General features: G+C 41.1%; 1 protein-coding gene across 1 annotated transcript in view; it reads left to right on the top strand.

The window, feature by feature from the left end:
* The window catches only part of ADAMTS9 (ADAM metallopeptidase with thrombospondin type 1 motif 9), a 357,655-nt gene that overhangs the window by 190,178 nt on the left and 141,547 nt on the right, over positions 1-25,930 (top strand). Inside the window, exons 24-28 of the mRNA XM_077451954.1 lie at positions 959-1,048; positions 3,243-3,410; positions 3,614-3,907; positions 6,765-6,926; positions 9,987-10,163. Coding sequence (XP_077308080.1) covers positions 959-1,048; positions 3,243-3,410; positions 3,614-3,907; positions 6,765-6,926; positions 9,987-10,163 — 891 coding nt within the window. The remainder of the gene's footprint in view (positions 1-958; positions 1,049-3,242; positions 3,411-3,613; positions 3,908-6,764; positions 6,927-9,986; positions 10,164-25,930) is intronic.

Genomic DNA, 25,930 nt, shown 5'->3' with positions numbered 1-25,930 from the left:
CTTGCTCTGTACGGAGGACTAAGGAGCCGCCAAAAGTCTCCCAACATGAACAGCATTTGATAAGCTGTACACGGTGCCTACACAATTAAGACTACATTGTGCCACACACTCCCAATGCTTGTGCAACTCTGCAAGGGGCGGGTGTATTATTGATTGAACTCTGCAAGAGGCGGATGCATACAGAAGAGGCCACATGATGGGCAGAGCTCATTCGTTAGGGGCGGATGTATTATTGAGAAGTGTGTAAGGGGTGGATGCCTACCGAAGAGGATGTATTTTACAATGATGGGCAGTGCTGATAAGTTGGGGGTGGTTTTCGGGGTGGTTTTATCAATAAATTACACGTCTTTGCAGGGCGTGTTTACACAACTGAAGGGTGGGTTTTGCATCTGCCCCTTGCAGAGTTCAATGAATAATACACCAGCCCCTTGCAGAGTTGCACGAGCATAGGGAGCGTGTGGCACAATGTCGTCTTAATTGTGCAGGCGCCGTGTATATCTGATCAACCGATGTTCATGTTCGGAGACTTTCGGCGGCTCCTTAGTCCTCCGTATTGCGCAAGCACTGCGTCTGAGCAGTACTGGGCAGACATTATCAGACAGGGGACCTTTCACGTGACCACCATAACAGTCAATCACAGTGGTCATATTAAGTCTCATATTTTGCCAAAGGGGTTAAGGTTCCTTGACTAACAACCTCAGAAGTCAACAACCTGATAAACCAATATTCTAAATAATAAATAAATATTCTAAATAATAAAACTTGATAGAAACCTGGAGATGTTCTGCGATATTGGGATGTGTAGTAGCATCCCTAAACCTGGCCTTGTTTTATATACCATGTGCCAGCCAATGGCATCAGCAAAATCTCCTTCAACATTGCTCTCCTTAGCAACAAGTTCAAAAAGTCATTAATTATGGAAAGGAAACCGCCTAACACACCAAACTGATTTTGACAGGACTGTGAAACAGCTGCGTGCCCAGGCATTCCTGAAACCAAGCAGATTGTCCACAGCAAGACACAGTGGAGATTTGGATCGTGGACACCTGTAAGTGCACTTTGCTCATATGACTTCCTCCTCCTTTGTTTCTGTTCATTGCATTCGGCTCCAGCTCTTAGCATTGAAATGCGTCAGTTCCTTTCTGTTTACGGATGAGCGGTGCCCATATTTTATTACATAAACAAAATGACTTATTTTCCGATTCCCTGCTCAGTTTCACCAGAACGCTGCCCTGGGGTCATGTGATGGTTGTTTAAAACTTGCTGGATAGATTTGACCTTATAAAAGGAAAATTCTAGGTTAATTGCCATACCAGCCCCCCGCCCCCACCCTCCACCTTCTTCTCAAGCTAGAACGCTAATCTGTATTTATTTATTTCATATTCTGTAAAAGAGAACTCCAAGCAAAATAAAATGTAGTATTTAAATAAATAGGTAAATCAGTATTTTATATTGCTTTCTACTTTTTTAGAAATTTTGCTAAATAATTCGCTATACAAAGCTCCAAATCACATACCTTTCTACTACTTATACTTATATATTATACATACCAGCTAGCAACTGCACACACTATCATTTTGTCCGGCTTTGGATCTACCCCATCTACACAGTTCTGACCATAACCTAACAGATTTACATGCCATTTAAAATTAAAATAAAAACATTTTTTTCTAGTCATTGCCTTGGATGGGGAGGGAAAAGGTTAAAACCTATTGTATGTCAGGATTCTATTTTTGGGTCCCCATTATAGATATTCACCTTCTTCCTGTCATGGTGACAACAATGTCGCTGTGCAATCATTTTCCTTATCACGTGGAAGAATGATTTTTTTTTTTTTATATATATATAATTTGAAACAATCAGATCTTTCATAATTTCTTTTACATGTACAGGCAAAATAATTCTAAAATAAAATAATAAAAATAGAATTCAGATTCAGAATACTTTATTAATCCCAAATGGAAACTATTAACTCTCCCCCTCCGATGCTGTTTTTTTACTATTCCGTTCTATTAAGTTATTCTAACACATTCTACATTATAATTCAGCCCCAATTGCATGTTCCTTACTTTGTTCAAGAAGTTAAGCAATTTGTGCCTCCCGGGATAAGCCGGAGCCATCTTAACTATTGTGTTCCAAATCCGTAGTCCAATATACTTCAGTCCTTTCCTGTAGCCTGTTCTATAATCTCGCGCATGAGCGATGGTTTCTTAAGGTCCGTACACACATTCAGAAAAGCGTATAAAAAATATCACTTTTGAAGCGATCGTACGATCGTCTGTTCGTTAGTAAACAGCTTTCGTCCAAAATTTTTTGAAGTGACAAACAAAAATATTTTTGGTACTATACCAGATTGTATTATTTTAATTTATTCAGTACAGTTTTCGCCTCAAAAACACAATGCAAATACAATACAAAACATGACATCACTTCCGAATTTCTATTTGGTCAATTTTTTCTACTTTAGTAACCCATTCGTTTTCGATATGGACACTAGCATGCAAAAAAAAGCAAAGGTCACATGGGATGTAGCAGGAAGGACTGAATGAAACTGTAATCTTGTGGTATTTTACCGCAGTGCTGCAGGGAGCGGATATTTGCGTACGTGGAACACTTCTCAATGGGCTGACTGCACAAAGCGTGTGCCATGAATCAGGGAAGAGATGTGCATGCGCCAGTGATGTCTATACAAAGAACTGGGTTTGGATACAAGGCAGCAGAGCAAGAAGGGTAACATCCAAATACAGCTGCTGTCAATCAAATCCAGTGGCACTGGGGTGGGGCCGAGCCCTGCTGTCTGTGTCAATGGACGCAGCAGTGAGACTTGTGAGCGCGCCTGCATGGGTGCCCCCAGTGAAAGCAGCTCTCCGTGGGGGCATCCGATGAAGAGGAGCAACACCGGGGCACCCCAGAACAAGAGGATCAGAGCTGCTCTGTGCAAAGCCCTTGCACAGAGCTGGTAAAAAAATAACATGTTGTTAAAAAAAATAAAAATGAACCATTACAATCACTTTAAGGGGGAGAGTTTACTTCCGCTTTAAGATCCAGTTACATTCAATGAGGGCAACACAAAATCACAATAACGAACGGAAACAAGACACAATAGCAGCAATAAAATTACCAATAACAGCAATAAAAACTAAATTAATACCATATTCTAATAACGCACTTCCCTGTATGGCATATATTATAAGCCAGATTCAATCTGTTTCATAATTTCGGATCTTTTTCATGTTTCCCAGTGCTCAGCAACTTGTGGAAAGGGGACTAGAATGAGGTATGTCAGTTGCCGTGATGATCAAGGATCAGTAGCAGATGAATCAGCCTGTTCACACCTCCCGAAGCCATCCGCCACTGAAGTATGTACAGTGACCCCTTGCGGACAATGGAAAGCGATGGAGTGGAGTTCTGTAAGTCAATATCCTCAAATAATAAAAAGTAATGCTAAAGTAAAAGCATAAAGCAAACCTGTCATGGGACAAATACATAGCCTGGAATTGCTTACCTCTATCTCAAAATTTTAGTTTCCTGCCTGTTCTGGAATCACTTACATTTAATTGCGGTTTTCTCACCTGCGGTCACCATGTTTACAGTTCATTTTTTCCAATTTCAGTGCTCTGTGAGTTGTGGACAGGGGAAGGCAATGCGCCAAGTTGTCTGCGTGGATTTCCTTGGTCTAACAGTTGAACAAAACGAATGTGACCCTGAGGACATTCCATCGGCTGAACAGGAGTGCTCTATGTCCCCTTGCCACTATGTCAACAATGACTATGGGAGACCCATTCATTATCTCCCAAATGTGGACCAGAGAGTACGATCTAACCCAACCCTGGCCATTCTCAACAGGAACAGTGGCCGTTCTTTAGGGTCTGGTGGAAATCAATGGAGAATTGGACCCTGGGGATCAGTAAGTTCTAATTCATTATTATGTATATCGTCCAGCTAAAAGTTTTTTGGACACTTGACCATCACAGCCTCTATAGCAGTGATTCTCAACCAGGGTTCCATGGAACCTTAGGGTTCCTCCAGAGGTTGCTAGGGGTTCCTTCAGCATTGGGCAATTTCTGCCTCTCAGATAAGTTCCCACTCACACCATTGATCTTTTTAGCTACATGTAAGGGGGTAATTCTTCCCAATGACCACATTCATCCCACTGAGCATCACACTAATGTATCATGAGTTGTAGATTTCTAATTTTTAGCAGGGGTTCCCCGAGACCAGAGAACTATTTAAAGGGTTCCTCTGTGTTGAAAAGGTTGAGAAAGGCTGCTCTATAGGAACAAAAGGACACCCCTCCCAAGTTACTGCAGTTTGGTGTTTCCAGTGAGAGATACTATTAACGCTACATCATACAAAGACACGCAATTAGACTTACAATAGACAGTTATGCACTTCCACGTTAGTGGCAACAATTTGGAGAAGGCCCTCTTTGTTCGACCATGCCTGTGCCCAGGTGCAAAGAAACAGCCTCATAAAGACATGATTTAAGTAATTTTGTATAGAGCTTAAGTGACTTGGACAGAGTCCTGACCTCAACCCTACTTAAACCCTTTGGGAAGAATTGAAATGCCCATGGTGAGTCAGGCCTTCTCGTTCACCATCATTACCTGGGTTTACAAATGCTTTCTTGGCTGCATGGGCACAAAGTCCCATAGACATGCTCCAAAATCTTGTGGAAAGCATTTCCAGAAGACAGATGGCTATTTTAGCCTCAAAGGTAGGGGCATCTCCATGTTAAGCCCATCATTTTTTAATGTGATGTCCAACAAGCTCAATATAGAGATGATAGTCGGGTGTCCACAAAATATTGGGGCATTAGTGCATTGAGAACATACCAGTGATGGAATAAATTATATATCTCTCCAGATTAACCATGATGTTGTGTAGAAAGTTTGGATAAGAGTCAACACTTTTCAGAATGTTATGTGCTAGACTGTATATTAGCGTCTTTCTCACAGCATAGCAAGTTGTGATATATTATATATACTGTATACATTATGTTTGCCCTTTCAAACTAGAGTTTTTTTTTAAAGCCCAGCTCCAGCCTGAACTTTTTTTTTTTTTCGTATGTAGCGAAGAAAGGTTAATATCACTGTTAAATTTTTATTGCCATCTTCCTATCGGAGATAATATAACACCTTCTGTCGGGACAGGAAGTGATGTGAATTTTTTCAACAGTGATGCAGACAAATTTGTTTTATTTTGTTATTTTGCCATCGAACACTTAAATAAAAAAAAATCACAACTGGTAACACGAAGCTGCAATAAATCCCCAAACATAACTAGAAATAAATTAATTGGGTGTTGTTTTGTGCTGGCAGCATATTCAATATCTTTTCTATATCTTAAAGTAGAACCAAAGGCAAAACCTAATTTTTTATTTTTGTGTGGAGTAAGGGAGAGATATAACCCCTGTCTAGTTTTTCATTGTCATCTGCATCCCATTGGGGATATTTCATTGGAAGATTTCCCCCCTATTCCTGTTCTGGTGACAACCCAGAATTTGGGATTTTCCTATACTTTCACTCCTGGTAATAACAGTAAATAGGGCAAATATACAGGGAGAATCTCCCTAGCAGGAGCACAGATGGCAATAACAACCTGACAGGGGTTCTAATTCCTCTCCACTCTACCCAAAACGAACTAAAAAAGTTTTTTACGCTGGCCTTACATGTAGAGATTTCTCTGTCTGCCCTAAACAGCACTGATGGATGAATCTCCCCCACTGGCTATTGAATTCTGACAGACCGGGGTGCTGGCTGCCAGAATGGGGGCTCGTCCACACATGAGGTTGGGGGGATGGCCCCCCATCTGCTACCCCCTTTAGCTGCAGAGGCAGTGCCAGGGTGTACACATGCTTTGGCCAAAATGCTTTGCTTCATGGCCGTGTCAGGAATGATATCCCCTGTCAGCTAAAGCCCACCAATCACTACCAATTCAAGTGAATGGGGCCAATCTGAAATGCATGCAATTGTGGCAAGCTACCTCAAGGTGCAAGGGGTTAAAGCAGGTGGTGAGGAAGCAATACAATAAATCCTCACAGCCAGTCAAATGCTTTCTTGAGGAGTGATCTGAAGGGCCGCACATGTGAACTAGCCCTAGCCGAACAGGGACTGCGCCTGGTTGACTGCAGTCACTGTTCAGTCAACAATTTTTCTCCTATCAACTTTGATCTTTAAAATGAGAATTCATCAGCAGGGTGGTGACACCTGTGCCAATTCAGCAGAAATAAGCCAAAGTTCAATCCATGTAAAGCCTTAGGGTGGGCACACACTATAAGAAAATTGGGGGAATGATCGCCTGATTTTTCTCGTTGTTTCACTGCAAATCGGAACCGATAAACAAAAATTCCCATACGACAAAGGCTTTTTTTTTGTTGTTTATTGTATTTGATTATGTGCAGTCTTTCTTTTCAGATTTTTCTTCTACGAAAATGGTACACAATAAACGAAAATCATTCGTTCAGTTCCCGTACAAGAAAAATGTTGGAGTTTGTCTCTTCGGGAATTTTCGTATGAAAATTAGGAATGGGCTGTCGAAAGTTGTGTACACACTATATGAAAATTCTTTGGACGAAAATGTTCGCCACGATTTTTTTATAGTGTGTACGAGCCTTTAGACTGAAATGGTTGCGTTCAAGTACAAGACACCCAGGCATTTCAGTTGTCTTGCCATAAAATGTGACTCTACAGGCAAAGCAATGTATTCCTTGGTTATTTTAGTACAAAGACATTAATGTTACTGAGCCAAAGTACTTTCTTCAGTGTTCTAGCACGTGTGCTGGGGGCTTTCAGCTCCGCGTTGTGGTGTGCCAAGATGAAAATGGGTATCCAGCGGGTAACTGTGAAGAAAGAAGCAAACCAGCTGAACAACGGCCGTGTGAATCAGGACCTTGCCCACAATGGGCTTTTGGCAACTGGGGGGAGGTAAGCTGCTTTTGCCATCTCTATTTATCTGCTTCAGTACTAACATTAGTAACTAACATTAATAACAATATTACAGTAATGATAATAATAGTAACTAACCGTAGTGACAATACTAACAGTCCCTTTATGGACCAGAGCATGTTTCACAGTTCTGCGATGGGCAATGAGCAACTGTGAAGAAACAAGCTAACCAGCCGAACAGCCATGTGAATCAGGACCTGGGCCACAATGGGCTTTTAGCAACTGGGGGGAGGTAAGCTGCATTTGCCAACTCTCTTTAAATTATATGTAATCCCAGTAACAAACATGATATTGCAGCCAGTGTTTTTATGTGGTGTCTGCATTCATTTTCTTTTCTGCCAGTACAGAAATTACTTCTTGATCCTCTAATACTGTGTCCTTGTAGTTTCCTGTTCAACTGAACTGAAATCTCAAACGGTGTTATTAGTGTTCTCAGCTATCTTCTGTAAAATACCAAGCAACTCAACTTGAATAAAGATGGGGGGTGGTTGCAGTCCAAATTAAGGGAGTAGCCCAGGGTGACACCCTAGATATAGTACAGTAGGTGAATGTTGTCATTCTACAACAGAAAATATTTTACTAACAGGATCAACAGTTGAAAATGTAAAAAAGCTTAAAAAAAAGAAAACGAATACAGCCACCACTTTTAAGCCTGGGTTCACATCTAAATCGCACACTTTCCTGCACTAAAAATGCGCTGCTATTAGCAGAAGTACAGGGGTGCCATTAATTCTCATTGGCACCCCCTTGCATGGGAAACCATAGCAGATATTTCAATGATTGGACCCACGTAGCACTGTGCGGTTTCCCAGCGGCTGCAATTTTGGAAAAGGTGCAGGAACCTATTGCATTTTTTTGTAGGTACAACACCCCATTCAAATGAATAGGCTGCTGTGCCTGCGGAGACACAGCTACAGGAAAACCAATAGTGTGAACCAAGTCTAAGGACTGGCAAGCTGCAACATATTACATTTTTTTCTTTTTGAATTTAGATACATTTTACCTGCTTTATTACTAATGGTAGAAAGGAAATGCATTGACGAATATATAAAAATAATAATAAAATAGTGACTAACAGTACTAACAGTCCCATTATGAACCAAATTAATTATCACAATTCAGTGATGGACCTCTTTATATGCCAATGAAGTTGTCATATATGATACATATGTGTTATGTCATGTGTGATACATATATTGCTGTTTTTAAAGTACACTTGCCATAAGAAAAATATGCAGGCTGCCACTGCCAACATATCCTTATGAACATTGTCTGGATATTATGCTGACTCTCTGGCTTCAATATTTTGAGTCACTGGCGTGTATTCAGATAAGGAATAAGGACTTCTGGCTTTACTGATCCACATACTTGTTCTGGGTGTAAGGCACTTGTACCCATCACCATTGCCACTATCTCGTATGAGGGATCATATTCCCCAAAATATGCCCGGGAGAGTCTGGGTTACAGAAAAAGGGGCTACACTGAAGTGACTGAAAAAGCCAGTGTGCCCGCACAACAGCCAGGCAACAGGTACTTCAGAAGTAGGTCTACAGCGGCATCAACTTTATGTCTGTAGTGACAAGTTGCTTGTGAAATAGAAATTTTAATATTGTAAAAATTAAAATTGAGTGAAAGTGTTCAAATAGATTTATAATATATTTTAAAGTGGAATACTGGGCAAGCTGCTCAATACACCGTCTCTTAAAGGCTAAATCCCCACCATCACCACCCCAACGCATCTAAATTTACCTTTGCCCATGGCCATTGCATAACATTCCACTTCTTTCCCTTAAAAAACATTGGTTGCTTTTGCAGTATGCTTTGGGTCATTGTCCATCAGCGCCGTCCAATGAGTTCTGAAGCATTTTGCTGAATATGAGCAGATAATATTGCCTACAACACTTCAGAGTTCATCCTGCTGCTTTTGTCAGCAGTCACATCATCAATAAATACAATCAGTTCCATTGGCAGCCATACATGCCCACGCCATGACACTACCACCACAATGCTTCACTGATGAGGTGATATACTTTTGATCATGAGCAGTTCCTTTCCTTCTCCATACTCTTCTCTTCCCATCACTCTGGTACAAGTTGATCTTGGTCACATCTGTCAATAGGATGTTGTTCCAGAACTGTGAAGGCTTTTTTAGATGTTGTTTGGCAAACTCTAATCTGACCTTCCTTTTTTTGAGGCTCACCGATGGTTTACATCTTGTGGTGAACCCTCTGTATTCACTATGGTGAAGTCTTCTCTTGATTGTTGACTTTGACACACATACACCTACCTCCTGGAGAGTGTTCTTGATCTGGCCAACTGTCGTCAAGGGTGTTTTCTTCACCTTGGAAAAAATTCTTCGGTCATCCACCACAGTTGTTTTCCGTGGTCTTCCGGGTCTTTTGGTGTTGCTGAGCTCACCAGTGCATTCTTTCTTTTTAAGGATGTTCCAAACAGTTGATTTGGCCACACCTAATGTTTTTGCTATCTCTTTGATGGGTTTGTTTTGTTTTTCAGCCTAATGATGGCTTGCTTCACTGATAGTGACAGCTCTTTGGATCTCATATTGAGAGTTGACAGCAACAGATTCCAAATGCAAATGGCACACGTGAAATGAACTCTGGACCTTTTATCTGCTCCTTGTAAATGGGATAATGAGGGAATAACAAACACCTGGCCATGGCTGAGCAGCCAATTGTCCCATTACTTTTAGTCCCTTAAAAAGTGGCACATATACAAACTGTTGTAATTCCTACACCGTTCACCTGATTTGTAAATACCCTCAAATCAAAGCTGGAAGTCTGCTGTTAAAGCACATCTTGTTCATTTCGTTTCAAATCCATTGTGATGGTGTATAGAGCCAAAAAGATTAGAATTGTGTCGATGTCCCAATATTTATGGACCTGACTGTATGTATTCCAATTGTGCATTTAGCCGTTTGCTGGAATTATTATTTGTAATTTGCTAATAAATTATGTCGTAGTTGGCTAAATTTTTTTACTTCAAATCTTTAATTTCTTGTGCACCCCCTTAATTTTACAGTGTTCCAAAAAATGTGGAGCCGGCACAAGGACAAGACTGGTGGTGTGTCAGAGACCCAACGGTGAAAGATTTAATGACCTCAGTTGTGAAGTGCTCGATAAACCTCCAGACCGGGAACAATGTAACACTCACAGCTGTCCTCCAGATTCTGCGTGGAATACAGGTCCTTGGAGCTCGGTATGACCATAGATATATTTCTGTAAAATACTGACAGATGGAATTGTACCCATCGCTCATTTTTTTTATAGAACCAAGGTCTACAATAATATAGGTGCAATGTTGTTTTTTTATTTGAACACAGCACTTAGTGGTGCTTTAGACACGATTGTCAGTTTTGATACAAATTGCTTTTTGTCCAGCGTAAAAATGTTTCTCAGCGTTACATCAGCGTGTTTTTACATTTGAAAAGAACGGATCTAATTCATCAATGCATCTGACGGCGTCTGTGAGACACAGGCTGGTGACCATAATGATAAATACTGTTGGTTTCCATTATATCTTAAAGGACTAAATATGAAAGTCAAATATAGCTAGTATCCAAGAAGTTACAATGAAGGGTTATAAACTGTCTGTGCTGGTCCTTAATAACTAGTTAGATTAAACCATTCATCTTCTAATTATCAATATAAATAAAATGAGCATCTGTAGCATTGGAGGCAACGATATGCTATAGATGAGGAGGCTAAACAAGGTGGACACTACCCTTTTTCATTTTAGTTATGAAGGTTTTAGAGTATTTTGAAAAGATATACTGTAGATAAGTCCTGCCACCCAGGACAATGAATCCTGGGCAATCCCTTTAACCAATTAAGCCCCGGACCATTTGGCTGGCCAAAGACCAGAGCACTTTTTGCGATTCGGCACTGCGTCACTTTAATTGACAATTGCGTGGTCGTGCTACGTGGCTCCCAAACAAAATTGACGTCCTTTTTTTCCCTACATATTTTTAGTTAAAAAATCGCAATAAGCGTTTATTGATTGGTTTGCGTAAAAGTTATCGTGTTTACAAAATAGGGGATAGTTTTATGGCATTTTTAGTAATATTTTTTTTTTACTGGTAATGGCGGCGATCAATGATTTATGCCACAGTATGTCTGCGTGAGGCGGTCGGTTGGTATATAAGTATATCTAAAGCCATTTTTTTTATTTTCGATATAGTAGGGAAGGATTCAAACCAGTGTCAGACTTTTTTTGTGTCTCAGTGTGAATAGCAAGCTTTGTTGAAGCTTTTAAAGTACGATTTAGCTCCAGCTTGTCAATGTAGAACACGGATTCTAATGGGAGTGTCAAATACCACTTTAAGCAAGCTGCTAGCAGGGATTTAACAAGCATCAGGTAGTGGTGAAACCTGCTAACAACTTTCTTAAAGTGGCATACAGCACTCCTATTAGGATCCAGGATCTATCTACAATAGGTGTTCAATATTTACGAACTGGAGCTGAATGGTGCTTCTACAAAGCTCGCGTAAAGCTCTGCAAATGCTTTGTCAAAGCTTGCTGTTCACACTGCTCTTCTACAGCCTCAATCCCATGTAAAAACAGGAAGTACGCAGTGCTCTCAGCACACAAACCTTAGTCCCTATAGACGCGTATGTGTGTTAAGGCCCACATGTGCGTTACATGGTTGACAAGAGGTTAAAGGAGTTGTAAAGTCAGAAGGTTTTTTATCTTAATGCATGCATTAAGATAAAAAGCCTTCTGCGTGCAAGAGCACCCCTAATACTTACCTGAACCCACTCTCTATCCAGCGATGTCCATGTGTGTCTCGGCCATCCATGGACATGGAGCTGTGATTTGGCTCAGAGGGGCCCCCATAGCAAACTGCTTGCTGTGGGGGCCCTCGACAGGAGGGAGGGGCCAGGATCACAGAAGAGGGACCAGAGAAGAGGAGGATCGGGGCTGCTCTGTGCTAATCCACTGCAACAGAGCAGGTTTGTTATTTTGTACAGAAAAAAAAACAAGATTTTACAATCACTTTAAATATTACATAATACACTAAAACCTTAATCACTGAAAGAACTCAGAACTGTATCTACCTCTGTGAACGTTCACCTTTACAGTATTATAAATAAGGACTACCTTAGTTCAGGTGCACCTTCAAAGCAAGTGAATCTGTTGCCTTTTGTTTACCTTCCTCCATCTTTTCCCAAAAATTTTATTATGTACAGAGAGCATTTCAACCTTCATTTGTAAAAATATATCCAAACAGCACACAAGTAGGATAAAACAAAAAAATGCTAATTAAAGCAGTGAAAGCTGCTGTATTGCTTCATTATATTCTGAGCCACTGACCCAAAACTAGGCTACACATTACAAGTTCCAACTTCAGATTGACTTTACCGATATGCATGCTTATTCCCCAACAATAACTCAATGGGGGAGATTTAATAAATCTGGTGCAGCTGTGCATAGTTACCAATCAGCTTCTAACTTCAGCTTGTTCAAGTAGTCCCCTTTCACACCAGCGGACTGATCGGGTCTGCCTGTCCATTTTTCAGGCTGACCCAATCAGACCACCCATTGTTGTGTATGGAGCTGTGGATGTCAGCAGACATGTGTCCATTGACTCCTGCCAGCATCCAATCCGGTTCACTAAAAACAGATGAATGGGGATACGTAAGGCAGATCGGATGATAGTCGGATGCAGACGGACAGGCAGTCCGCTTCCATCTAACCGCCCCATCGAGAACAGCGGGCTGTGCCCATGTCCGCTCTGCATAGCGGTGTGGACATAGACCTGTCACCCGCCTGCTCAGCAAAGATTAGCGAACAGATTCCCTGCTAAGCAGGCAGATCGGCTTGACAGATTCCGCCCCGTCTGAAAGGAGCCTTAAGCTTTCTGATTGGTTGTTATTCAGAGCTGCATCAAATTCTGTGTCCACCAAAGTATTAATAGTGAATCATGACAGCCAGGCAACTGTCATTTTCAGAAGGAAGCCAATTTAGTACTTATGTCAAAGGGCTTTTGTCCATGGTCAAATGCAGCTTGTTTTCAGTTACATTCCCCCTGCATTGGACATCACTTTGACAGGTAGCATCGGTCCACAGTTGATCACCTTTAGATTGCATTTGATTATCTTCAAGCTGCTTTTGTGATCCCGTTATCTTGCATGAGGAGAGAAGCAGTTCTGACATAAACAATAGACCAACGAACGGTGCAGGCCCTTAGCCTTCTTATTTTCTCCTTTATTATTACATGGTATGCAGTAATGCAGTGCTACTATTTCCCTGTGATCATATTCCCATGCCTAATAGGTATATTGAAGTGTTAATTTATTTGGTTGAGCTGTTAATAATGCTTGCTTTATCTACTATAGAAAAGAGAGTTGGTAGTAGCATGTGATACTCACGTAGGCTGTTCTAGTTACCGTATATTGTCTTTGTTTTTGCTGTAAAATTAATTTAATTGATAATAAAATGTAAAAAAAAAAAAGTTTATATCTTAGCACAAGTTATAATCTTTTTTTAAATCTATTTTGTCAAAAAGGGAACAATACCCAAATACCGTATGCTTAGCAATTCATTTTTATTCATTTTTTAAAGGAAGACCTTTCTTCTGTTCTAACAGGTAATATTAGAAGTCAGCATATTTGTAGTATTTTATTATCTTGTGGATAATATGAAATTATATCTAACATAATCTATTAGGTAATAATGAAAATGAAGTATCACATACTACAATTAACTGTCTTTTTATTTAATATGATTAAAACATGTACAAAGCATAAACTTTTTTTCAGTTTTGGGTTTGGTAGAATGGTTGAAACCCATTAGTTTTTTTTATTCTGTTGGGAAAATTCTCCTTCACTTCCTGTCGCAAAAACACAACAGGAAGTAAGATGAAATCTCTCCAGAGTGAGGGGAAATTGCTCTTATGCCGCGTACACACGATCGGAATTCTCGTCGGAAAAAGCTCTGATGGTTTTCCCGACGGAATTCCAATGGTCACATCAAATTCCGATCGTTTATAACGCGGTGACGTACAACACGTACGACGGGACTAGAAAAAGGAAGTTCAATAGCCAGTAGCCAATAGCTTCTGTCTCGTAGTTGAATATGAGCATGCGCGATTTTTGGCGTGTCGGAATTGCATACACACGATCGGAATTACCGATAGAAAGTTTTTTCCGTCGGGAAAATTGAGAACATGCTATCAATTTTTGGCTGGCGAAAATTCGGACAGCTAAATTCCGATGGAGCATACACACGGTCGCATTTTCCGATGAAAAGCTCTCTGTCTTTTTCTGGCCGGAATTCCGATCGTGTGTACGCAGCATTAGACAGATGTTACTGGTAAATTTATACCTGTTCTGGTGACGACTGTAAAATTTTGTATTTCCCCTCACTTTCCTTCTCGGAAACAATGGACATTAGGACAAATAGAGAAGGTAATTGTTTTAAAAAAAGGAACAGAAGGGTCTTTTACCACTTTATCCAAAATTTTAAAAATAAAAATAAAAAAATCAGGCTTGGGATACACTTTCAATAAAATTCAGGTAAAGGGGAGTTGCATTTTATTCTTTGCAGTTTTTAATATTTGTTTGTTTTGTACATTTTACTAAAGACATTTGGTAATCCTTATATAACTGTCAGTGTTAACTGTTAAAGGGCTGCTCTGCATATAGGATCAGTCCACCCAGAACTCATATTTCAGTTTTTGGTAGACGGTAAACACATTTTTGCGGGATCTCATTCACTTACATCCTTACTTTGGATTTTTTATATATTTCATATAATAAAAAAGGCAACAGATGTAGTGGGAGCTTCTCTATGTGATCAGGAACACCCACAATTTTAAGGTGGGCGGAGCATAACCAGGACTGTGATCGGGAAATCTCACTGCCAGAATCTTTAACTTATTCATTATAAAAAAATTAAAGCTGAACTCAGCAAAACATTAAAGTAAATATATTTCTCAGTAGCCACAATAGATATGACCCACTTTATGTATACCAAATGCCTTTACAAACATAGTTATTATTTTGTAAAAGTAGCAGTGACATCATCGCTGTGCTGTATACAGCCTTTACAGAGAGCAGAGCTGTGGGAGGGAACCGGCAGGCTCCACCCACTACAGGAGGGGGGCGGAGACAAGACCAGTCACTCTGCACAAGGAGAGAGAGCAGCAGTGACCGGTCTTTATTAGAGGAAGCTCCTGTACAGGCTCAATTTTTCACATTGGATTCCTGCATTATATTTCTCAATATTTGCTTATCCTGGAGTCCAGCTGCCTTTCTTCTTCAGGCTTTGTCTATAACTGAAATATGAATTTTGGGCCAGATGACCCTTTGATGTGTATTCTTTTTCTGTGCACTTTGTGGCGCTTTGACATTTGTCTTCTGTATTTAAAATACTTTCCAAAGTTACAGCGATTATGTTTTTGGTGCTATGTTTTTTTCCTATATATATGTGTAGCATATTCAGTTAAAAACCCGGATGTAATTTGGGGTTGTACAAATATGTAAAATATCATAATCACATTTTTGTAAATTATTTGAACAGGGAGTTCACTACCAGGTTTCACTGTATATTTCATTTTCACAAAAGGCTTTTTTTTTTGTCTGTTTATAAATACATACATATATAAATATCTATATATATATATATTTGGTTCTAAAGCACTTTATCAGAAAAGGATATTTGATATATATTGAGTTCCTGGTTACAACTTAATGCTTATCGTGTATAACAGAGTCTGAAAAAAGGATTGTCAGGATGGTCCATAGCATTCAGTCAAGTGATTGGTTTGTTTTAGGCAACACAGACAGTCCTTTTTTCAAACGCGAGGGCCAGTATTGCAAAGTTTTCTGATTTCACCCCAAAGCCATTTAAATGCTTTCATTGTACCTCATCCAAAAATGTACATAGCCATTAAACCTGCAGTGCCACACTGCCTTACCATAACAAGGGACTGACTTCTGTGTTCAAGATATTTCTTTCTAAAATACAGGTTAGGATAAATAAATTTGAAATAACTTGAAATAACTCTTCGGCCATCTTGCTTTATGTTTTTTTAAGATGTATTTTTGTCAAAATCGCTGTTAAAGTGAACATGTTGATTTCTGTGTCTTTGTGTGGCTTTTGCAGTTAAAGTCCAAGCTGAGAGATGGACCTTACACTTTGTCCATAATGCTAGCCAGACTTGTAGCAATCTGATTGGTTGATCTCAATCTCAAACTGAATTTTTCACCTTCACTGCAGCAGCAGAACGCATCTACCGTCTGCTGATTGGACAATGAAGGAGCAGCTGTGCACTCGGTCATCACTCTGCTCTCTCCACCTTTCAGGATGTTTGTCAAACTGTGAGAAGTGCAGCAAAGCCTAATTAAATTCTACTGCTGCGCTTTCCTTTCCGAGGCTGGGAGGCTGTTAACTTCTAGAGTTAGATTTAAAGACCTGCTTTAAAGAGGAAGTAAACTCTCCCACTCTGATGCTTTTTTTCATTTTGTCCATTATAATAAGTAATTATCAAACTATAGCCACTGTAATCCAGCCCAAATCTCATATTACTTACTTTAAAAAAACATGTTTCCAGGGGTTAGGCAGCGCCATCTTAAGTATTGTTTTCTGAGTCCACAGTGGAGTGTATTTCTGCCCTTACATTGAGCACTTCCTGTACTGTTAACCAAGCCTCCTTCTCAATCCAACGTTTCTATGGCAACCCTGCTTCCCTGTTCATAGCTGACTTGTTTTATTTCATAGTATTTACTTGTGCCGATTGTCTAATGTTTGCCTGTGTCAGGAATGGCCAGGTTTACACTGCATTCGATCTCACATGGTCACATGGTGTGTAGGAGGAAGCTCTGAGTGATTATGAAGTCTCCTGGGATATCAGTGGTGTGCCGTAGAAAGTCCTGATAACAGATAAACAAGCATATAGAGAGTGTGCCGTAAATCAGGGGAGATCTGGGCGTGCTCAGATACATCATTCTAAAGAACAAAAAGGATTACAACAATACTAAGCAAGTAAGGAGATATCTACAAGCAGTGTTCATTAGGGGTTTTTATGCTGATTTACATGGGGCAAAGTTGTGGGGGAGAGTTTACAACCACTTTAAGGAGCTGGGCAAGAAGGGTGAGGAAACCGTGGGAAGGTTGTCTTTCCCCTAAAGGATAAGTTCACCTTTGGTAACATGTTTCATGTTACATCCATATTTAGGGGAAACGTGTTACCAAAAATCCTTGTTGTGGGAGATTTTCTCCCTGCACCCTCTGTCACAATTTAAATAGAGTGCAGCTGTGCGGGGCTCTATCGACAGAGCCGTGTCACTCATTTACAGAGTTCTGGTAATAAATGTACTACAACTACTGTCTTCCACTGTGACAGACAGCTTGTAGTTCTCAAGGAACTGCAAGGATGATGACAAGCACTCTCGTAGTTCATCTACCTGCTCTCTTGTAACACCAGTCTATACTGAGAGTGTGCAGGAGCCTGCATTGCACCCGCAATCTGCTGGTCACAGGTGCATTGCTCTGCAGGCTCCAGAAAAAAAAAAACATTAAATGCATAATTTTTTATCTGCAAAAATAAGTGCATTTATTTATTTTTTTTAAAAGGTGAACTTAGCCTTTAATAGAACTCTGAATGAAGTGCCTAAAAAAGGCAGGCAGAGGGCAAAGGGCAAGTCACCAGTATTGCCTGAGGATTCCTTGCAGCTGATCTTTCCTCTTACTGGCTTACCATGCATTGTTCTACATTTTGTCTTTGTGTGGAGGTGGCCAACTTGGAGTTCGAGAGGAGTTCGCTATACTAACTTATCCAATGTTAGTACAACAATGTCCTCGTTGAGCTATTGTGTTCTGAACACACCGGTTAGCGCTCTCAGTAATTGAGAGAACTGATATGATGCCAATCGGCAGATGTTTTTCGGTCATGCCCCTTTCACAGAACAGGGTGCTGTACACATAGACTGAATGTTGGATGGTTTCTGTTGAACCGGCCAATGTTTGGTCAGTGTGTTGGCTTTACAGGCAGCAGTGCCCTAGATTTCACACTGCAGATATACAGCTATGAGGCTGTAGACACACTAGTACTTAGGCACCATCACATACAAGGAAGTGCATTGCTATTTCTTTAGAAACAAGTGTGGCTTCACATTTTTAGAAGATCAGTTAGCTCATGATAAGGCACAATGGCTCTGTTGAGGCCCCTCTCAACAAAAATAGGGTGTTCCTCAAACAAGGGGCCTAGATTTGAAGATCTACATGTACAAAGTCGAATGAGAACACTAAAAAGTCTGAGAGTCCAAAAACTTTTAATATTAGCACCTGTTTACAAATGACAACACAGAACAGCCAACACATTAGCCCTTTTTCAGGGCTTTACCATCATGGATACTCATAAAAACCCAAAGCTGGCACAAATCACCAAGCATTATCTGCTGTACAAGTTATTCCTAAATCAGTCAATCGGCAAAAAGAAATTCACAAGAAATTCCAGATAAAAGTAAAATTTTCTGGGTACGGCTTAGGCAGAGTTAACATTTTTAGATGTTCATTATAACATGTTAGATATTTAGCTCCACTTTAAGCAAGCTAAAGGTTGTTTTCTATAAATTGTAAAGTGGAAACATTCAGTTTGAATCCTACTCCAGTAGAAAACATGCAAGGCAGCCCAACTTAAAGAATGTCTGCTTGTTTATGCAGAATAAACTTGGCCTTTTAGTTTATGGATGTGAAGTAGGGTACTGTGCATATATGACAATGTTAGCTTAAGCAGAGCTGTCTGTTGTTTCTCTTTACAAGTGTGCACTGTAATGTCTTTTCACCGATCCGACAAATGGAGAGTTCCGAGAGGTTGTGTGACTTACGGCAGACACGGAACATGTTTACGCAGCTAAATAAACATATATCTCGCTGCAGCAACAATGGCCTGGAGCCTTTTGGAGAATGTAACCTTGTAAAAAGTTCAGATGGTCCAGCTGGGGGGTTTGCTTACTTACAGTGAGTGACCCTGAAAAGATACAAAGGGCATTTCTTCTGGTAAGAAGCAACTTTTTCTGCAGATCAAAGGGAACCTGTCATCAGGGAAACTCTGTTTACTTATAGTAAAAAGGGAACTCCACAAAAAGTTAGTGTTTTGATATGAAAAGGTGAAAATACCAAAAAAGCAGTTAAGTGGTAAAATCAAAGTAATAGTCATACAAAACAACCTCAAGTTTCATAGTCTTACCTCTATTTCCCTGTTACATTAGATGCACAGTGCGCCTTAATATGAATGTGCAGTCCAGTAGGCACCAGAGTGTGATCATACTGCCCAGTGCACCCTGTAATCTAACAAACTGGTCAGACACACCCATCTCTTCTTCTGTGATACAAGTATTTGTAAGGACACTTGCATTGAGAGGTGTGCCAGCATAGAGCACTGGAGTGGAACATAGAGCACTGGAGTGGAACATAGAGCACTGGAGTGGAACATAGAGCACTGGAGTGGAGCATAGAGCACTGGAGTGGAGCATAGAGCACTGGAGTGGAACATAGAGCACTGGAGTGGAGCACAGAGCACTGGAGTTGGAAAGGGACAGAAAGCTCATTTCTACTGAGATAAAATTTTATTTTTTTCACAATTCAATGCAGCACTAAAAAGAGGAAAAAGGTGCAAGATTTCAGTTGAGCTTTAAGTGTGTTAAGATTTAAAATTTCCTTGATCTTATTGCAACCAGCTGGTTTCACAAAGTAGTAGAAGGACCAGTAGAAAACCTAAGGATGCCATACATGGCTAGATTTTCTCTTGTTCAGCCCATGGGTTGAAAATCCATCCATTCATTTCAAAATCAATTAATTCCCCCATCCATACCAACATCGTGGATGAAGAATCCTCTACTGCCGGATACTGTATTCAGGGTACCACAGGTGCCCAAATACAGTGGCGCTGCTAAACAGCAACTACACCGGCTTACAATTTTCCACTTTTGTCAAGCCGGGTGCTGCTTGCAGGACTACCTATGTTTCCAAATTCGGGAGATTCAGCAGGAATTAGCCAGCATTCAAGCCATCCATGGCCAACCTTACTGTTGCAGCTAGAAACAGATTTGCCTGTCAGTTAACACTTACTCAATAGACCTGCTCCTACTTGACATATTCAAAGAGTAACTTTAATGCCGTGTACACACGATCGGAAATTCGGCCAGCAAAAGACCGATGAGAGCTTTTGGTCGGAAAATGCGATCGTGTGTATGCTCCATCGGACTTTTGCTGGCTGATTTTCGGCCAGCAAAAGATTGAGAGCATGTTCTTAATTTTTCAGTCGGAAAAAGTTCCTATCCGAAAATGCGTTCGTGTGTATGCAATTCCGACGCGCAAAAACTCACGCATGCTCGGATTCAACTACGAGACGGAAGCCATTGGCTACTGGCTATTGAACTTCCTTTTTCTAGTCCCGTGGTACGTATTGTATGTCACCGCGTTCTTGACAGTCGGAATTTGGTGTGACCGTGTGTATGCAAGGCAGCTTGAGTGAATTCTGTCAAAAAAAAACATCTGAGCTTTTTCTGACCAAAATTCCGATCGTGTGTACGCGGCATAATTGTCAGGAACAACTGACAATTTATGAGCGTTTACAAGACTCAAAGCATACAGCAAATCGGTTACATTTGATGCCCATTTTAAAACTGTATAACACTTGTGGCGCTGTTTGGCTTCTAGGTTTGGAATATATTGATCCGGCCCTTATTAGTATTTAACTTATACTGTACAATAGTTTTACGGTTTGCTCTGGTATTGTGGCTGCACCTAGTGGTTCTGTGTGGTACTACACTGTATGTTATAACCGCTTGCTGACCAGCTGCCACAATTATACTGCGGCAGATTGGCTTGGCTGCGTAAATCGCCGCAGGTGCATGTTGGGCTCATACACGGCGATCTGTGGTCATGCATGTTTCCATTGGCTAGAGGGGGAGCCAATTAGCGGGTCCAGCAGACTCAATGTCCGCCGGCCGCCCGTGATAGTTTGCAGCAGAGACAGAATGGGGGATCTGCCAAAGTAAACAAGGAAGATCTCCATTCTGTCAGGGGATCATACAGAGATGCTGTCTTTCTGCTTTGCAGGAAGACCAATCTGTGTGTTGTCTCAGGCAGCCCATCCCCCACACAGTTAGAAACACACTGAGGGAACACAGTTAACCCCTTGATCGCCCCTGATGTTAACCCCTTCCCTGTCAGTGCCATAAGTACAATGTCAGTGCATATTTTTAGCACTGATGATTGTAATAATGCCACTGGTTCCCCAAAAAAGTGTCAAATATGTCAGTTAGGTGTTCGATCTGTCCGCCGCAATGTCACAGTCCCGCTAAAAATCACTTATCACCGCCATTACTAGTAAATAAATAAATAATAAAAATGCCATAAGCTTATTGGGGGGGTTTTTACCAAAAATATGTGGCAGAATATAAATCTGCCCAAATTGATGAAGGAATTTGATTTTTTATTGGGCGCGTTTTATAGCAGAAAGTAAAAAATATAGTTTTTTTTCAAAATTGTTGCTTTTTTTTGTTTATAGCGCAAAAAATGAAGACTGCAGAGGTGATCAAATACCACCAAAAAAAAAACTATTGTGTGGGAAAAAAAGGACATAAATTGTATTTATGTACAGCGTTGCACGACTGCACAATTGTCAGCTAAAGTAAAGCATTGCCATATCGCAAAAAATGGCCTGATCATTAAGGGGGCAAATCCTTCCGGGGCTGAAGTGCCTTGCATACTTTGGACAGCATTTTATGAACTGGAGAAACGCCATGTGTTATTCTCCTTTAATAATGCTGGTGCATAGTTAAAGCTGGACTTTAATAAAACTGCCCCTCCCTCTTCCAGCCTGATCGGTGCTCTACAGGGGATCACATGAGAATAATATCAAGAAAAATTAAATTACCTACACTGAGCAAAACTTTTGTGTCCACCATGAAATGGTGGGAGTTCAGCTGAACTCACATCATTTCATTCCTGCATGCCAGTCCCGATTTTAGAGACATCTGTGCTGGTGTCTGCACAGTTGTCTATGGAAATCGCAAAAAGTAGTACAGAAACTACTTTTTGAAATTGGTGTAGCACTGCAAATGCGGCATCGCACCAATTAGGACGGTGGGGTTATGATATGGGCAGGCGTATGCTATGGACAATGAACACAGGTGCATTTTATTGATGGCATTTTGAATGCACAGAGATAACATGACGAGATCCTGAGGCCCATTGTTGTGTCATTCATTCACAACCATCATCCTCATATTGCAGCATGATAATGCATGGCCCCATGTTGCAAGGATCTGTACACAATTCCTGGAAGCTGAAATCATCCCAGTTCTGGAATGACCAGCATACTCACGGGACATGTCACCCATCCTCTGGATCGGCGTATACGACAGCGTGTTGCAGTTGCTGCCAATATCCAGCAACTTTGCACAGCCATTGAAGAGGAATGGACCAATATTCCAAAGGCCACAGTCAACAACCTGATCAACTCTATGTGAAGGAGATGTGCTGCACTGTGTGAGGCAAATGGGGGTCACACCAGATACTGACTGGTTTTCGGACACGCTAGTGGCCGAAAAAGGGTTAAAACCGCTTGCAAAGCGTTGCTACAGCAGCACTTTGCCAGCGCTTCGGCGGCGATGCCCATTGATTTCAATGGGCAGGGGCACTTTAGGAGCGGTAAACTCACCGCTACTAATGCGCTCCAAAGAAGCTGCTGGCAGGACTTTTTCTGACGCCCTACGATGGCACCGCTCCAGAGGGCTTTCACACTGGAGTGAATGGAGCCGCTGTTTCAGGGTGCTTTGCAGGTGCTATTTTCAATGCTATAGAGCCTGCAAAGCTCCTCAGTGTGAAAGGTGTCTAAAGTAAAACAGAGAAATTTTTCATTGAAATTTGGCAGGCTTTTCACGGGGCTTCTGGGTAGTGCTGCAGTTTCTTGTGACATGAAAGTGTGCAAAGCAACCTGTCTCTCGTGCTCCAGTGGGTGTAAACCAAGTTAAAGTGGTTTCAGAAGTGAAGTGGGGCCTGGACCAAGAAACATACAGTACTTTTGCAAATGCAGAATTACGGTTGGTCAAACAAAAGATGAGGACACCAAAAAAAATATATACAGATTTACTTAGCAGGGCAGGAAGCTAGAAGAGATGAATGTCATGGAGAAAGTTTAAGTTACTTTTAAAGGCCAATTCTACCCAAAACAGTTTTTTCAATTTTTGACAGATGATGGGTCGAATCATCTACCAGCCTATCCATTAGGCAGGGCTGATACAAAGGGGGCAAGAGGGGCAGCTACCCTGGGTGTAGTGTTTTCATGGAGGATGGACGCCATGAGGACCAGTGGAGTGCCCCCTTCATGTTGCCAGAACAACAGAGTGGCACTTAGTAATACTCCATTAGCTAATTTAGGAGGGCATTGTAAATCATTGCTTTCCTTGATGCAGAGTAACAGCAGGCCTACCATCAATACAAAAAAGTGGCAACCACCCCAATCTATAACTGGCCTTTGCAGCAAGGTGCACGTGGAAGGGTAATGCACATTAGGCACAAACAAAAGATTTCCCAGCACACTTACTGACCAGCCTGCAAAACAACCAAATATATGTGTAAGCCACAGTGCTTGCGACAAGGGACCTCTGTATTTACTGTGGTCCTAACTCTAAATTTCCAGAGCCTTCATAATAGGAGCATATATAAGAATTAATAGATTAAGGGCCTGCCATCAATACAGCATGAAGTCCAGTACTTGCTCTCCCTGGGCATGTGATCCATTACATTCCTGGGGAAAGTAAGAAGTTTCCTTTCCCAGCTGCGCCTGTAGTGATATCAGGTCTGATATAAGTAAAGAGTAGTAGATTCTGCTGCCTACAACCCCCAATGTGACCCCCAACCTTCTGAGAGCCTTCAACCAAATGCACATACCCTAACTTCCACCAATGTCCCCCAACCTCCCACAATCCCTCCCACCCTCTACACTCAGATTCCCTATTTCCCCGCATTAACACCCAGTCGCATCCAGAGCCTCCCAGTCCTATCCATAAAACCCAGTGCACTACAACCCCCCGGGAAGGGGTAGCTCTTTTATCAAGGGCATCCACCCAAGGCCATTACAAAACCACGCATGGGGTCTCGCTCCTACTGTTGCATCCTTATATTACAGGTGGGTGGTAACTGATGAAGTCTCTGAAGTAGATGATTAAATACCGTATGTATCTAGCTTAAATAATCTTTTGCACATTGTTCCTTTACACTAGGGGGCGTATTGCAGTAGAAGCATATGCCTGCATAATAAACATATTCAGCTCTAACATAGACCGATGCCGAACACAGATTCTTCTTTATAATCTGTTGGCTGTATTGTTGTATCTATTTTATATTACAAATACGGTAATTATTGGGTGAAACAAAAAGCAGAGGAATTTGCAGTAGTTTTATCGGCAAGGCCATTTACATCAAGGTTGTTTGCAATTCATGCCAGCTATGACATCTCTGCCCCAGATCTAATATGCTGGATGGTTCTGCAGTCACTTTTGTATTCCATGTATGTATTTATGTAATAAAATTTATTTATTTTTCAGTACCTTTTATTTAATTTTCTATGAATATTGCATAACACAATGACAGTATTCCATGGTCGTAATATCGTCAGAAAACATTAAAGAAACATAGAGTACAAGAGCAAGTCTTATTTTATTGCTTCTCTACTGTATAATAGCTGTTGTTTGATTCATTTTCAGCATTTATGGCACCACAGTATCATCGCTCTTGAATTTTCAGTTAAAGGGATATAATATTTTTTTTCTTGAAAACGCATACGTTATCCTGGCGAATATGCAGCTCTGTTGACTTTTTCTTATAACCAACTGGCTGCAAGTTAAAAACTTCAACCTTTCATATATATTTTTTTCATATTTATTTGACAGCAAAGAAACGAAATATAAAAAGAATTGACAAAAAGCCGTTTTAAATCCCTGTGCAAAATACATGTTCTCTTTTTATGCAACATCAACATCTTTAATAATGCCATTATTTTCATGTACTCCGTTTGTAAAGGTCTGAATTACCACTCTTATAACTGCCGGTTGGGGGGTACACACCCTCTCTAATCTTTAATGCATGCCAGTGGGACTACATTTTCCATCACCTCTTGTGCATGCTTTGGCAATGTGCATGTGTAATGCTGATCTGCCAATCATAACAGATAGGCTTTGAGATGGGATCATGAGTCCTATTCTGCTCCACCTTCTCTGGGCCACCTGTGTTGTATAGCAGCACAGATAGCAGCTTGATGGGGGGGGGGCACATACAACAGTGGCTCCGTTGAGACAGCACTAGCACTAGGAGCAAACACAAAATTGGTAGTGCTGTTATAGAAAAATAATATTATAAAATTTTTGGGCTGAATTGAAGGGACATTGTTGAGTATCGAACCAGTTTTGATGCAGAGGCGTAGCTTGAAGTTTGTGGGCCCCAATGCAAAAGTTGACCTGGGCCCCCCTCCACTACCACCCACCACTTCCACTGCATGTGCAGATACAACCACCGCACGCCAAGATGCTCAAAGTGGCTTAAGAGTTTTGAGTTCCCAGAGTTCCTCCTTACATTAGAGGACAGGGCTCACCCCTGGAGAATCAGAGGACAGGGATCACCCCTGGAGAATCAGAGGACAGGGATCACCCCTGGAGAATCAGAGGACAGGGATCACCCCTGGAGAATCAGAGGACAGGGATCACCCCTGGGGAATCAGAGGACAGGAATCAGAGAACCCCAGCTGGTAACTAGAAGACACTGAGCGGTGTCTTACCTCACCAGTGACATCAGTCCCATCGTGGCTCCTCTTAACTCGCTGAGCTCGGTTAACATTCCATGTTGCCAGCACACAGCACACACACAGCACACACACTTCCCCATCCTGGGCTGTTCTCACCCCGTGCTCCTCTCCATTCAGTTAATGGCTCACAGCTTCTCCCCAGCCAATGAAAA

This window comes from Lithobates pipiens, unplaced genomic scaffold, assembly GCF_037356315.1.
Source record: "Lithobates pipiens isolate NorthernLeopardFrog02 unplaced genomic scaffold, aLitPip1_a1.2 Scaffold_23, whole genome shotgun sequence".
Classification (NCBI taxonomy): domain Eukaryota; kingdom Metazoa; phylum Chordata; class Amphibia; order Anura; family Ranidae; genus Lithobates; species Lithobates pipiens.
Note: the sequence above shows the minus strand (reverse complement) of the source record. Positions and strands in the feature narration are given on the sequence as shown.